General features: G+C 34.5%; 2 protein-coding genes across 3 annotated transcripts in view; both read left to right on the forward strand.

Moving 5' to 3' along the window:
* Window positions 1-753: 753 nt before the first annotated feature.
* The window catches only part of LOC139516870 (apoptosis-stimulating of p53 protein 1-like), a 73,776-nt gene continuing 59,602 nt past the window's right edge, over window positions 754-14,927 (forward strand). Inside the window, exons 1-2 of one of the 2 annotated variants that reach the window (XM_071307250.1) lie at window positions 754-868; window positions 10,308-10,427. In XM_071307250.1, coding sequence (XP_071163351.1) covers window positions 10,401-10,427 — 27 coding nt within the window. In that variant the 5' untranslated portion in view covers window positions 754-868; window positions 10,308-10,400. Of the gene's footprint in view, window positions 869-10,307; window positions 10,428-10,985; window positions 11,049-14,927 lie in introns of those variants that run through there. The other variant, XM_071307248.1, reaches the window with a different exon arrangement.
* On the forward strand, window positions 4,753-7,520 carry LOC139515318 (uncharacterized). Its single transcript, XM_071304884.1, has 2 exons — window positions 4,753-6,553; window positions 6,895-7,520. The coding sequence occupies exons 1-2, from the start codon at window positions 4,753-4,755 to the stop codon at window positions 7,518-7,520; spliced, it is 2,427 nt and encodes an 808-aa protein (XP_071160985.1).

Consider the following 14,927-nt stretch of genomic DNA (forward strand, 5'->3'; position numbering starts at 1 on the left):
AAAACTCAGGCATATCTGGCACTAGTCCGTCCTAAACTGGAATATTCATGTTCAGTATGGGACCCTCACACAGTTGAACAAACCTCAAAAATCGAGATGGTCCAAAGGCGAGCTGCCAGATATGTCTGTAACAGATACCATAACATCAGTAGCCCGACAGATATGATAAACACCCTAAACTGGCCAACTCTACAGGAAAGAAGAACTCGCACAAGATTAATAATGTTCTATAAAATAGTACATCAAATCGTAGCTATACCATCGGCTATTCTCATACCATCAGACAGTAGAACACGCAAAAACCATAATTATACTTTTAGACACATTTCAACCAAAAAAGATACATATAAATACTCATTTTTTCCATATACCATAACTCAGTGGAACTTATTGCCAATGCAAACAGTCGCTGTCGCCACAGTCGACACTTTCAGAGAACAGCTCACACCAGCTGTTCTCCACAAATTCATCTAACTCATTATTAGCCTATGTACATAGTTTTAATCACAATTTTAATAAATTATGCACCTCAAATTTATTTCCAAATATTTTTGTTTTTGTTTTGGCCCTTTTGTTTTTGTAAATATATATATAGGCCACGCTGCGCGCGCAAACAGTAAATAATCTTCAGATCATTGAAGACTGAAAACCTAAAGAAGAAGAAGAAGAAGGTTCCTAATTTGGGAAACATGTGTGGAGTCATCGAATGGGGAAAAGATGTGACGATACCAGTTTACGGAGAAATATCCCTTCACATTAAAGAGCTATTTGGAGAGGGCCATAAAATGTTTTCTGAATGCAGAAGCAGAATGCATCAGCTATGGTGCAATATTATGACAAGCATGACAGTCTAAACTTTGTCCTCCAGGTTACAAAAATATCAATCAAAACAAACTTATATATTTAATTACAGCTTTTACATTAATGCTAGCAAGACAAATCTTTGTTTGGCTTGCTTGCTTTGTTTGTATCAATGTTTGCTCAAGCATGGTAATTAAGATAGGCGGGGCTTCAGCTTGTATACATCATTCTTAAATTTTATTGGACGTTATGTTGGAGGTTAAGGACACTAAATTTTAAAACATCACATGACACGTATTCTCATATGTTTCCTTACCTGTTAATATACAATACAGACAGGATTCTACTTCGTCGAAATTATCTTCCTACTTCGCCAGTTCATTTTCAAAATCGTAGAAACGGAAGACAATTTTTTTTCAGAGATCCAACTTAAAGACTGTCGTCAACACTTTTAGTAAAATAGCTATTCGAACACACCTACTCTGATTTTGTGATCCATTGGATAGGTATTTCACTTGACCCCTATATTTCATCTTTTAGTAGTAGCTTTGCTATATAAAATGATAGATAGAGTCTGAAGCGAGATGATGTATCAAATACTCTTGTTTTGTACATTTTCAAGACAAAATATTCATCTCAAACACACCCTAACATAAAAAAAAAGGTGCACTCGATTTTCTTTTCGATACAATTGTTTCCCATTTTTTGGAATATTTTTTCGAGTTGCATAAGGACAGACATGGAAATAACTGACTGAACTAATAGATTGATATGTTATAAAAACAATGTTAGGTCAATTAATGTTGAAAAGGCCAGTTTCTCAGCTCATACAAGAAAAAAGTTTATATTTTTCTTTCATTGACAAATTATTGTATTTTTACAGGTGAGAAAACATGTGAGAATATTTGTCATGTGATGTTTTAAAATTAAGTGTCCTTAACCTCAGACATAACGTCCAATAAAATCTAAGTATGATGTACACAAGCTGAAGCCCCGCCTATCTTAATTACCATGCTTGAGCAAACACTGATACAAACAAAGCAAGCAAGCCAAACAAAGATTTGTCTTGCTAGCATTAATGTAAAAGCTGTAATAACTGATGATGATTTGTACCTCATTAAAAAAAAACTGAAATAGATTTGTACTCTTTTTTACTACTTTTGATACAAATCCAAGTGAATTGTTAAAAAAAAAAAATCCTTTCTAAATAAAGTGGGATTCTGTCAACTTTATATTTTGTGTTGAATAACTCTTAATCATGTTTTGGTTAGTGTATTGCTATAACTTTGTTTCATTGACTTGTTTCAAAATGAAGTGAGTTTCTGACTACGTTTTTTTTTGTGTGTTGAATAAATTTCATCATGTTTTGGTTATAATAGTGTATTGCTATATTTTATTGTTTCATTTATTCAGATCAAAGGGATCAAGCTGTTTTAAAAAAAAACAATTGTCTTTTGTGTTTTTCATTTAAAATCTTCAATGTTTTTATAGCTATAAATCCGTTACCATCATAAATTCTGAGTATAACCCCAATTGCGTCATAGGTCAGATGGAAAATCCCGACTAAAAATAAACTTACTCTCACTGGTCCGGACATATACCCCTGTTTGCCCATATTCTTCCATTCAATTTCCATCTGCGACATCGGTCACACGTGCACATCAAGTTTTACAGATTCAACAGAGAAGTGTTTAGTTTTTTGAATAGCTTAATTGCTTTTCATATATATTGTGTATTTTATTGGAAATATATTCCCTTGTTTTGTTTAAATTTCTAAACAAATTATTTGTGTTTTTTTTACTAAAGTAAAATTTATTATGGACTTTAATTTGAATAGTCCGTATGTAAGTATTCCTGGTTCGGACTATCTCTTAGATGGGTCACTACCTTTAAGTCCCCCCCAAACTACCAGTACATTGACCGGAGTTTCGACAACGGTGTCTGGTAATGCTACCTATCCGACCCTTTCACAAGGTTCGGCCATGCATTTTGGGGGGGTACCTACGTCAACTTCGGTGACTCATACTTTATCTAGGCCTGTTAATTCAGCGGGTACTATTAGTTCTGTCCCAGGTACAGCTATGGGCTTGAACTTGCCAGGTTCTAGACCCCCATTATCCTATTGTGGGTATATGCTTCCCAACACGGGCACACAACCTTTACCCTCATGGTCTCAGCCACCTTGGCCACAGTCTTACCCTTATGGTGGGTTTATGCCAAACCAACCTGGTTTTTGGCCTTATAGGGACAATTTCTATGGTCCCCCTTCTGGGGTAGCTACTGCACCACCTTTAGCTCCTGCTCTACCCGTAGCAGTATCTTTGACTTCTGCAGTAGCTCCTTCTACCACCGTACCTGACTCTCAAGCTTCTAGTTCTTCTCATGGTACTCAGGTTTCTGATCATGCATCACCTTTGGATGGTTTACAGAAGTTACTTTTGGACTTTGGTGAGTCTTTCAAGGCTGAATTTAGTACTCTATCCAGTCGTATGACTCTACTGGAGAATAGAGTTTCTTCTCATCAACCTTCTCCAGCTAAGTCTGTAGAATGTGATGAGAGGGAGGATGACGAGCTTTCTGTTTCCCCTGGGAGTCATGAAAGGGCTTTCCTCACTGATGAGGATGTTGAAAGTTCTTCTTCTCCCAAGGTATCGAAGACGGCCCCTGAGCCTTCTTCTAAGTCAGCTCAACAACCTCCCACCAAGGAGACCGAGGATCCTCCTTCCTTGAAGGATCTTAGGGATAAGGTGTATACCTTGATGAGGGATGAAGCACATATCCCTTTTGCCTCTCCTTCCAAGCCGAAGAAACCTTCTTCAACTTTTGAAGCTTCCTGTGGTATTTCTCAGGATACTGTGACTTCTCACAATTCTTTTCCTGAATCTGGCCATATGGCTTTTGCTTTACAATTTATTAATGAAGGTATCGCTAATTTTGCTAGTGAAAAGGTTGCTAATAACAATATCTCAGGATTTGGAATGTCATCCTTTTCTGATATGGTTAAGTACAAGGATTTTGATATCTTTGATTCTTCACTGGGTAGACTTGTTCCCAGTTGTGACAAATCTATGTCATCTTTATTGGGAAAAAAGCCAGTAGATGGTCTTCGTCTCACTCAACCTGTTTGGTCAAAGACTGAGAATTTCCTTCGTAGTGCTTCTCAAGTTCTTGGTACAGCCGAACATTTTCTAGCTGCAACCGGACATTTGCTTAACAGCGAAGATTCGGTTGTTCCAGCAGAAGTACGATCCTTCTTACTTCAACTGGATAAAGCTTTAGGTTCATCTCAGTTGCTTTTAATGGGTTCTATTGCTAATTGCACCCTATCTAAAAGAGCAGAGTTTCTTGAAAACATTTCTATCGCTGAGCCTTTGAAAGATTCTTTACTGAAATCTCCACTCTCTGACAAGATGTTTGGTTTACCCTTACAGCGGGTTCAAGAGGAACTCAGCAAAAACCCTCCTCCAGTCAAAGTTAGTGTACAAGTTACTAATGGCAAAAGGTCGGTTAATGCTACATCTAGTTCTACTAGTACTTCTGCTTCAGGTTATCCTCCTTCTTCTGCTAAGAAAAGGAAGAATAACTACGGCAAACCGCAGAACAAACCCAATAACTCAGGAAAAAGCTCAGGTAAGCCTTCTGGTGGTTTTAAGGGTTCCAAGAAACCTGGATCTAGTACCTAGGTTCTTGCCCCCTCGTACGTTATTGACAGCTTCCCCAGGGGAAAATTTACAACAAGTTCCTCAAAAATCAATACCAGTAGGGGGGAGGTTAAGTTTTTTCCTAAATCAGTGGAAGAAAATTACCTCAGACTGTTATGTGCTGTCAATAATTCGAGGGGGATTAACACTTCAGTTCAAGAACCCACCTCCTCTGTCTGCAGTTCCAATAAGTTTGTCTCATACTCAAGACCCAGTAAAGTGTCAACTTCTATCAGTAGAAGTGGACACAATGTTACAAAAAGCTGCAATAGAGGAGGTGTCGATCTTAACTCTGTCTCCAGGATTTTATTCCCGTCTTTTTCTGGTTCCAAAGAAGACTGGAGGAATGAGGCCGGTCATAGACCTATCTATTCTGAACAAATTTCTTATTGTTCCCCACTTCAAAATAGAAACAAACAGATCCATCAGGGCTTCAATCCTTCCAGGAATGTGGACTACTTCTCTGGATCTTTCAGACGCGTATTTCCACATTCCCATTTCCCAAACTTACAGGAAATACCTTCGCTTCGTTTGGAACAACAAAGTTTTCCAGTTCAAGGCTCTCCCTTTTGGCCTGTCTACAGCCCCTTTGGCTTTTACCAAAATCATGCAGGCAGCTATAGCTCACCTACATTCCCTGTCTATTCAGATTCATTCCTACCTGGACGATTCCCTTCTCAAGGAATTTTGCCCAATCAACTTGAGGGTTCAGACAGATTTGGTCATCAATTGTTTTCTGTCCCTAGGTTTCCTTATCTCTTGGAAAAAGTCAGAGATAATTCCGTCTCAAGACTTTGTTTTCCTGGGAGAACATTTCCTAACCAGTGTAGGCCTAGTCCTCCCACCAGAGGAGAAATTTACAAAACTATGTCAGAAAATACATTTATTCCTGACGGTTCAATCAGTCACAGCACGTCAATTCTTGCAACTTCTGGGTCTATTGAACTCTCTGGCAGATGTAATTCCATTGGGACGACTTCACATTCGTCCGCTTCAGTTTTATCTGCACAAGTTATGGATTGCAGCTTCACAAGAATGGGAAGCATTGATTCCAATCACTCAGCCTTTATTTCCACACCTTCAATGGTGGTTAGTACGGGAAAATGTAATGAGGGGCCTATGTCTGTTCCCTCAAGTTCCCAGTCTAACATTATTCACAGATGCCTCCACCCTCGGTTGGGGAGCATATCTGGAGGGGCTTACAATCTCGGGAGTCTGGAGTCCAGATCTTTTGGAAGAGCATATCAATGTATTGGAAATGAAAGCAGTTCTGTTTGCACTGAATCATTTCCAAATGTCTCTAAAGAATCAGTCTGTCATTCTGGCCACGGACAACACAACAGTTGTAGCTTATCTCAAGAATCAGGGAGGAACTCATTCACCTTCTCTTTATCAGATAGCCAGAGACATTCTCCTTCTGTGTTTTCAACTCCAGGTTCATCTAGTGGTGAGACATATTGCGGGGCACCTCAATATTCTAGCCGACACTCTATCCAGATCCCTTGCTCCAGTAAACACGGAGTGGGAACTACTTCAAGTAGTTTTCAAAGCTGTGACTCTTCATTGGGGGTCACCTCAGATAGATCTGTTTGCGACCAGTCTCAATCACAAACTTCTAACATTTGTGTCTCTGGTTCCGGATCCAAAATCTTTTGCGGTAGACGCAATGAGCCTATCTTGGAAAGGAATGTTCGGGTACGCCTTCCCTCCTTTCAGGTTTCTCTCCCCAGTACTTCAGAAAATAGCAGGGGAAAATTGCAAGATCATAGTTATTGCTCCAGCATGGCCAAAACAGTCTTGGTTTCCAGACCTTCTGCGCCTTTCATGTGCTTGTCCTCTAGTTCTACCTCTGAGACCAGACCTTCTGTCTCAAATCAAGGGCAAGGTTCTTTATCAAAATCCAGAAAAACTTCATCTACACGCCTGGCTTCTCTCAGGGTTAGCCTCAGAAAGAGAGGTTTTTCTGAAGGAGCAACCAAGCATCTCACAAAGTCTGTCAGAGACTCCACTAGCATTGTCTATGATGCAAAATGGTCAATCTTCTCAGATTGGTGTAGTGAGCGGGAAATTGATCCTTTCCAAGTCACTGTACAACAATTAGCAGACTTTCTAGTTTTTCTTTTTGAATCCAAAGGATTATGCCCCTCTACTATTAAGGGATATAGATCAGCTATCTCAAGAACTATTCATATTTCTGGTGGCCCAGATTTTGGAATCAATGAGCATATTTCTCTTTTGGTTCGTAGTTTTAGTCTTGAAAGACCAAGACAAAAAACTTTAGTTCCTAAGTGGGACCTTGGACTAGTTTTATCCTTTTTAAAACTTCCTCCTTTTGAACCAGCAGAAACAATAGATTTAAGGTTTCTTTCCTATAAATGCTGTTTTCTTTTAGCTTTGGCTTCTGGACGGAGAAGGAGTGAAATCCATGCCTTCTCTATTTCTGATGCTTGCCTTCGATTTAACAGGGATAAATCTTCTGTTACTCTTTTAACGGATCCTGCTTTTTTGGCAAAGAATCAGATTCCAGATAAGGATGCAGAACCAGTTGTGATTCCTGCACTCCCTAGCGATTCTATTTCTGTACTTTTATGTCCAGTAAGAATCCTTTCTATTTATCTGGAAAGAACGTGTAGTTTACGTTCTGTTTCTAACTCAAGACTCTTTATTCCTATTAAAAAAGGAATCTCAGATCTTTCTGTTAAAACTATTTCTACTTGGATATGCAAATGCATATCTTTAGCTTATGGTTCTTCTAAGGCAGAACTTTTAAATAGTTTTAATGTTAAAGCCCATGATGTTAGGGGTATCTCTACATCCTGGGCTCTGTTTAACAGTGCATCTTTAGAAGAGGTACTGTCTGCAGGTTTCTGGAGAAATGAGAACTCTTTTATATCTCACTACCTCCAATCTATGGCTACTTTTGCCGAGAGTTTATACTCTCTTGGACCTATAGTTTCAGCACAAAGATTGAACTTTCCTCCTGTTTCTTCTGTTACAGGGGATTCAGCTTTACGTTAGATTCTGTTACTCAGAATTTATGATGGTAACGTATTTATAGCTATAAAATATTCAAATTTTAAAGTAAATTTGGATTTTATTAGAAAAATACTTACCATCATAAATTATAGGTCCCACCCACCTCCCCTTCATCCCCTTTCCTTATGTTTCTGTCTTGAGGAAATTGAATGGAAGAATATGGGCAAACAGGGGTATATGTCCGGACCAGTGAGAGTACGTTTATTTTTAGTCGGGATTTTCCATCTGACCTATGACGCAATTGGGGTTACACTCAGAATTTATGATGGTAAGTATTTATCTAATAAAATCCAAATTTACTTTAAAATTTGAATATTTACTCATACCAAGCTATAAATACATTCAGTATTTACACCAAAGCAATTTAAAACAACAATCATAATTTCAATTATTCAACTGGAATTTGAATTAAAATTTGGCGCAAACGTGTAGAGTGCGAATGGACCTTGGGTGCAAGGTGCGAACGTGTAGGGTGCGAAAGTGTATTTGGCGCGAACGGACCTAATACCGTAATTGACATATTTTTGCAAACAAACAATTAGACATTATCTGAAAACAATTCATACATTGGACTGATACTTGATTTAATGAATGACAATGGCACTTCCTCAGATGCAGTAGATTAATATAAATTACTTTTCTAATGCAAATAAAATTGAGAATGGAAATGGGGAATGTGCCAAAGAGACAATAACCCGACCATAGAAAAAAACAACAGCAGAAGGTCACCAACAGGTCTTCAATGTAGCGAGAAATTCCCGCACCCGGAGGCGTCCTTCAGCTGGCCCCTAAACAAATATATACTTCAATGTTTAGTGATAATGAACGCCATACTAATTTCCAAATTGTACACAAGAAACTAAAATTAAAATAATACAAGACTAACAAAGGCCAGAGGCTCCTGACTTGGGACAGGCGCAAAAATGCGGTGGGGTTAAACATGTTTGTGAGATCTCAACCCTCCCCCTATACCTCTGGCCAATGTAGAAAAGTAAACGCATAACAATACGCACATTAAAATTCAAAATGTACATGTTTTAAATGCTCCTAAATAACCTGGAAACATTGACTGTGTTTGCCAGCAATCTAGTTCCCTTAGACCAGTCACCAAGATGTTGAAGGGAACCAATATTCAATGAACAGGGATGTAATAAGTCATATTGTATAAGAATCATTATCTATTGGTCCCAATAAATAATAAATGAATATGTTTATACTGTATTAAATATATGTTTGTTTACAATCAAGCAGCTTGCTATGTATTCTGTTTTGCTTTAGAAAGCCTAAATTATATCTTTATGTAAAATGTGAATTGAATTATAGTACCGAATTTTAGGTTTCTAGATGTTTATCCCATAGCCTCCTCACTTTTACAAATTTATAATTATCAGTCAGGAGTTATGTCTCTTTGAGTGATGATCTTTATTTGATGGTCAATTATTTACAGCTTGACCAAATCTTTCTTGGTCTCCTGATTTTTTTTCTGTTAAATAAATACCGGTAGTTGAATAGTAATTCCCCTTGTTATATGAAAATTTTGCTGTTCATAGAAGGTTTTAAGTTGGTGGGACCAAATTTTGGGGAATTTTACATGACATCATGGACAATGAAATACATATTACTAGATATAATTAAATATTTGAATAAACTGTTAAAGATTATTTTTATACATTTTATTTTAATGATAGTCTAAGTACTAATGTACAAAATCCTTAAAATGTTGTATTTTACACAATGTTAGAGACATACCTAACCTTTAATTACATAATTCAAATTAATTGATATTTTTTTGTCAAGAGTTTTTTTTTTGTTTGTGGAAAAAAATCCCTTTTATATAGATCAGTTTCTGTATGGTACAATTTTTTTTTTTTTGGTAACTGCTTTGGATACACTTGTTAGATTTTAACAAAACTGATACAATAGAAAATAGAAGAAAGAAACAATAGGTCAAAGGTTACAAAATTGTGGATTTTAGTTTGTTTGAAACCTCAAAATTTTAGTGTCTGAAAGCTGGATGAAATCTCTTTCAAAATATTCAATTGCTTTTTATGTTTTTTATGTTAATATGAAGATGTTTTAGATGGCACAATTTGTTTTGATAGTTGATAATCTTAAAGGAAGATACTGTAACATTTTACAGGCTGTTTTTAAGTGTTTTAGCTTTCCCCCTCTTGATATGTTGAAGTAAAAATTGGAAACACCATTAATTATATGAAAATCTCAAAACCATGCAAACAGTGCAGGAATTTCTCGCTACATTGAAGACCTGTTGGTGACCTTCTGTTGTTGTCTTTTTTATGGTCGGGTTGTTGTCTCTTTGACACATTCCTCATTTCCATTCTCAATTTTTTTTTTTTCGAATGTTTTCCTAGAATGCTGAAAGCTGGTTTTATTGCATTATACTTTATGGATTTGATCTTTTTCCTTTCCTACCAATAATTCAATAAAGATATCAATAGAATGATTTTAATACTAGCAATGTGCATCATTCTTTTTTTTTTAAATCAGCCATCTACTTTTTAAAAAAATTGGAAAGCACTGATAGCATTACATATGAGTATCTTCCTTGATGTATTAGAATAGTAATATTTATCTCTGTTGAATCTTACTATATGATAAGCAAATAGAATAAATAAAAATTGTTAACTATCTGTTTGATAACTTAGTAAGTGAGTTATGATAATAGTGGTTCTGATGTCTGTATGTTTTAAATTAATCAAGCACATACTTTTGGAATTCTTTCAAAAAAAGATTTTTCCCTAATTACAGGTGCAGTAAACAGATGAAGCTTATATCCCTCAAGATGAACTGATCCAGGTGCCACAATTCAAAATAAGAAAGTCAGGATGTTATTGTATAAGGATGCTACAAGATGGGGACGGTGAAAAGGTTAGTTATTTATTTTTTAGTCAGGAACGGATCTTCATTAAAATTTCAATTAGAATGTATTGAAAATCAATTGATTATTGGTATTGAAAAGTGAGTGGCGATATTAAGATCATTCTGAAATTACAATTTGTTAATAAAGCTTAATTATCAAGTTGAATAATCTGAAAATAACTTGAAGTTTTCTTAGAAAGATTATAACTGCTCTGTGGCAAGAGATTTTTAAAAGTTTTATTTAGTAATTTAGTTAACAGAGGGTAATTTTCATATATGCAATTTGTATAAAACATTATTCAGAGTTCCTAATGAAGATTTCTTATGTAAATTGTTATCGGGTGCAGGATTTTCTTGCTGTGTTGAAGACCCATTGGTGGCCTTCAGCTGTTCTTTTGCTCTTTAGTCCGGTTGTTGTCTCTTCGATACATTCCCCATTTCCATTCTCAATTTTATCCTGTACTTTGTGAAAATATTATGAATTATTATATTTTTACATTCTCTAACTTTTTAGAAATTTTAGTACTATTTACAACAAAACTGACTTTTTGATTGTAAAATGAATAATGGTTTGATTTGACAATGATAAAAAGGAATGACAGTTTGTTACCTGAAATTACCTATGTCACAGTACGTATGATAGATCTAATGTAATGACAAATAAGAACATAAAACTGTTATTAGAATTGTATTTACAACACTCATAGTGTCAAGTATGTAAGGTCAAAGACGGCTCCCTAACTATTTATATATATTATGAAATTAAAAAGATATTGGGTAAAAATTATTGTTGAAGCAAACCTGGAATAACTAGCAGTAACAAGTTCACTGTAATAGTTGCACAGTTTGACAATTAATGGCTCCTTATTTATGCTCCAAACCAAAATAATCCAAAATTTAATGTTCAATTGCTGATAAAACCAAATGACAAAGTATAGCCTAATTGGGACAAGGAATCATAGCGATGCGTGAGGATGATGTATTTCTAAGTTGAAAATAATTTCCAAAATTTGACAACAGATTTTTAAGGCAGTATCAAAGTACTTGGCTACTGCCATATCCATATTGGTCAATCAATTTTTCCCAAATAAAGTTAGGAAGGGGGGGTCTGTGAAGAAACTACGTGAATTATTTTTTTTTATCCTACAGTGAACTTTTGATGTCGTCCCTTAACAGTGCATATGTATAGGTATCAACCAAGTGGTAGTAATGACATAAACAGAACCACTTTTACTGCACAAGATATAAATTTTAAATTTCAATGTCTCAATGATGATCAGGGCCAAATATTTTGAAATTTAAAACAAAATAAAACTGTTGCAGAACTGATCAAACCTAAGGATCTAAAGAACTTATTTAGACATTTTTTTTTAATTGAAATCGTATAAAGCCATTTTGCAACTTCTATATTTTTATCCATTCTTTTTTAGGTTTCCGGTAGCAAATTATGGACTTTAACTGGGAGGTTTGGGGTGCCATTCTGTATTAATAATCCTTTATTTGAATTTATTGAAATTTTTCAGAATCTGAGCAATATATATGCCATTGGCTATTGTGCAATTCCTATCATATCTTTCCTCCAAATTACTGCAATGGTTTCCTAAAGCAAATCAAATACTTTAGTCATTATTTTATGTTGAGGCAAAAGGAGGGGATACTGTGTTGTCAACTTTGCAGGCAATTCCCCTAGTCAGGGAAGTCTATAGAAAGTCTCTGCCCTAGTTTATTTGTAAATTTGTAAAATGATGAGTAACAGATGAAGGTTCTCTTATCTTTGGCTTACTTTTGATCCAAAGATCAGAATTAAGCCTTTTTTTGTTTTGATATTAAATTGACTTTACATTCAATCTCATACAAATGTGTACAAATTTTCTTCTTACCAGTTCTAGAAAACAGGAACAGGTGAATTTATTATGTTAACCTTAGTAACTTAATTTCAATATCATATATTTAAAAAAAAACCCAGAAAATTGGCACTTGAATGAAATTTGAATAATATTTATAAGATTTCTGTTATAAAACTTGATGCAATTTTGATTTATACATAAAAGCTGTGCATGTGGTGTATTTTGATTTTAAAATGCAGATAGGGAATAATACTAGAAATAATGTTCATTTGGTATTCAAGATAAACATTTTTTTTATAATATTTTTAATAATAAAGAACATTTGAAAATGATAAATGAACATGATAGTTTATGCTTATCCTTATGTTCAAACCCTGAGAGAGCTTATTTAGTGGAGAAAAATACCAACACAAGTAATAGTTTTATATAAAAAATTAAACTCTTTTTAACATATCAAAAAACGATTTTTAGCAGAATAATTCATGGCTCTTTAATTGCCTTGAAGTTTGATCTTTGATAAAATCTATAATATAAATGTATTGGTAGTCTATTTTTGTCTGATCTGATTACATAACTATATTTTAACAACATTTAATTATCAATAAAAAAACGTTTTTATGGTATGGTCTTTAACATTGATATGAATTATCTTTAGAAATTAATATTTGAATGGAGATAGTTATGAAGAGGTGTTATGAAATACTTTAAATGTGAAAAAAAATCTGAATTTATGTGGGTTTTAGATTTAATTATATATCGTTTATTATAAAGATGTATGAAAGAGAGACAATTATGAGATAAGCACCAAGTAATCATTGATAATGTCATAACAGACCATGACTTGTTAACAAATAGAAATGACAAAATAGAGCAAAATTTTTACACAAGTTTGTGAAATGAATTTTACATTCATTGTATAAGACATTACAAGAAATATGGGAAATGTCTGTACATATTCATGTTATTCCATACTCCAAAAAAATTATTTTATTTCTTGTCTATGGCATTTTACATTTTGCAAGCCACATTTGTGTTGTGGTTAGATCATGAAATTGCCTCTCTAGTGGACAAATTGATCATGGATAATAATACAAGTTAAGAAGTAGAATGTCTAAAAACAATATTGTTGGTTTGAATGGAAACATGGTTTTCTTTTCCGTAATCCAGGCTATTCCTGATATCAATCAAAATTGGACATACTTTCACAGGAAGTGTAAAAGTTCATCTCCTTATGTAATCTGTTTTGTTAAAACTGGAGAAAGTTTTAATGTAATTTTTGGTCTTGAACCAAATTTAATGGATATTTTTAGATAATATGGGAATTTCGCTTTGCTTTTGGTTGTGATGTCTGGAATTTAGTAATCTTTTTCAAATATGGCCAAACACATGTGTTTAAAGTTTCTGCATTCTACAAACTTACTTCCATTGTAAACCTTGTACAAATGTATATAGTAACTTACAATCTTTCATTTGACAATCATAACTATGGGGAAATTGAAGAGAAACCTATATCAAAACACTACTTGAGAGAAATTTCAATGTTTACATTCCGAGTAATCCAAGGTTAAGATTATGTTGTAATAAAGATTAGATATTTTTACTTGACTAAATTCTAGGTTAATCTTGAATGCTTAAAGAGATTGGGATTAAATAGTTTGTCTAAAGTGAGCTATTGTGGTTTTCGTATAAGGTTTTAAGTCTGGTCATAACTACTTTTCTGTTTTAATTCTTAAAATCTTGATCTTTGTAGTTGTTTTTGTTAGCCATTGCTGACAAAACGGACATGTAGACAGTTTCCATGTCTTTAGCATCACAGCTAGAACAAACATATAGCAATGAGTGATCAAGATGATAAGATTGAGAATGGAAATGGGTTTGCATGGAAACATGGAAACATGGTTTTCTTTTCCGTAATCCAGGCTATTCCTGATATCAATCAAAATTGCACATACTTTCACAGGAAGTGTAAAAGTTCATCTCCTTATGTAATCTGTTCTGTAATGTTGAATTGCTATTAAACTGTACAAAAAGGTTTCCCTAAGGCTTAAATATATCAATAATGTTTTCTAAAATGATAGAACTGTAACTTAAAGACAAAACTGACAAATAGGTTATGAGGCTAAAAAATCAGGCAACAGAAATCTTAGATGCAAAATCAGGATTTCCTTTTTTTTAAAACTTTATTTTCAAATTAAATTCAAAAAGTTTAGATCTTTTGTTTGCCTATTGCTATAAATCAGTAAGTTTTCCTGCCTATTACTCTAAATCAGTAAGTTTTCCTGCCTATTGCTCTAAATCAGTAAGTTTTCCTTTGAAACGCTACTAAAGTGCAATGTTCATCATGTGCATAATTATGCAAAATGGAAACTACTTCAACAGAGGAAATGTCTTTGGTCACAATTACAACCTTTGTTGGTTATGTTTGGTCACAATTACAACCTTTGTTGGTTATGTTTGGTCACCATTTCAACCTTTGTTGGTTATGTTTGGTCACAATTACAACCTTTGTTGGTTATGACTGGTCACAATTACAACCTTTGTTGGTTATGTTTGGTCACAATTACAACCTTTGTTGGTTATGTTTGGTCACAATTACAACCTTTGTTGGTTATGACTGGTCACCATTTCAATCATTGTTGGTTATGTTTGGTCACAATTACAA

The sequence above is a fragment of the Mytilus edulis genome, chromosome 3, assembly GCF_963676685.1.
Source record: "Mytilus edulis chromosome 3, xbMytEdul2.2, whole genome shotgun sequence".
NCBI lineage: Eukaryota > Metazoa > Mollusca > Bivalvia > Mytilida > Mytilidae > Mytilus > Mytilus edulis.

What these genes read in the sequence shown, in the direction of transcription:
- LOC139515318 (XM_071304884.1), top strand. Translation starts at nt 4,753, where the DNA reads ATGTTACAAAAAGCTGCAATAGAGGAGGTGTCGATCTTAACTCTGTCT. An exon ending in TGGTCAATCTTCTCAGATTG is followed by an intron (nt 6,554 to 6,894) that starts GTGTAGTGAGCG and finishes GTTTTCTTTTAG; the next exon opens with CTTTGGCTTCTGGACGGAGA.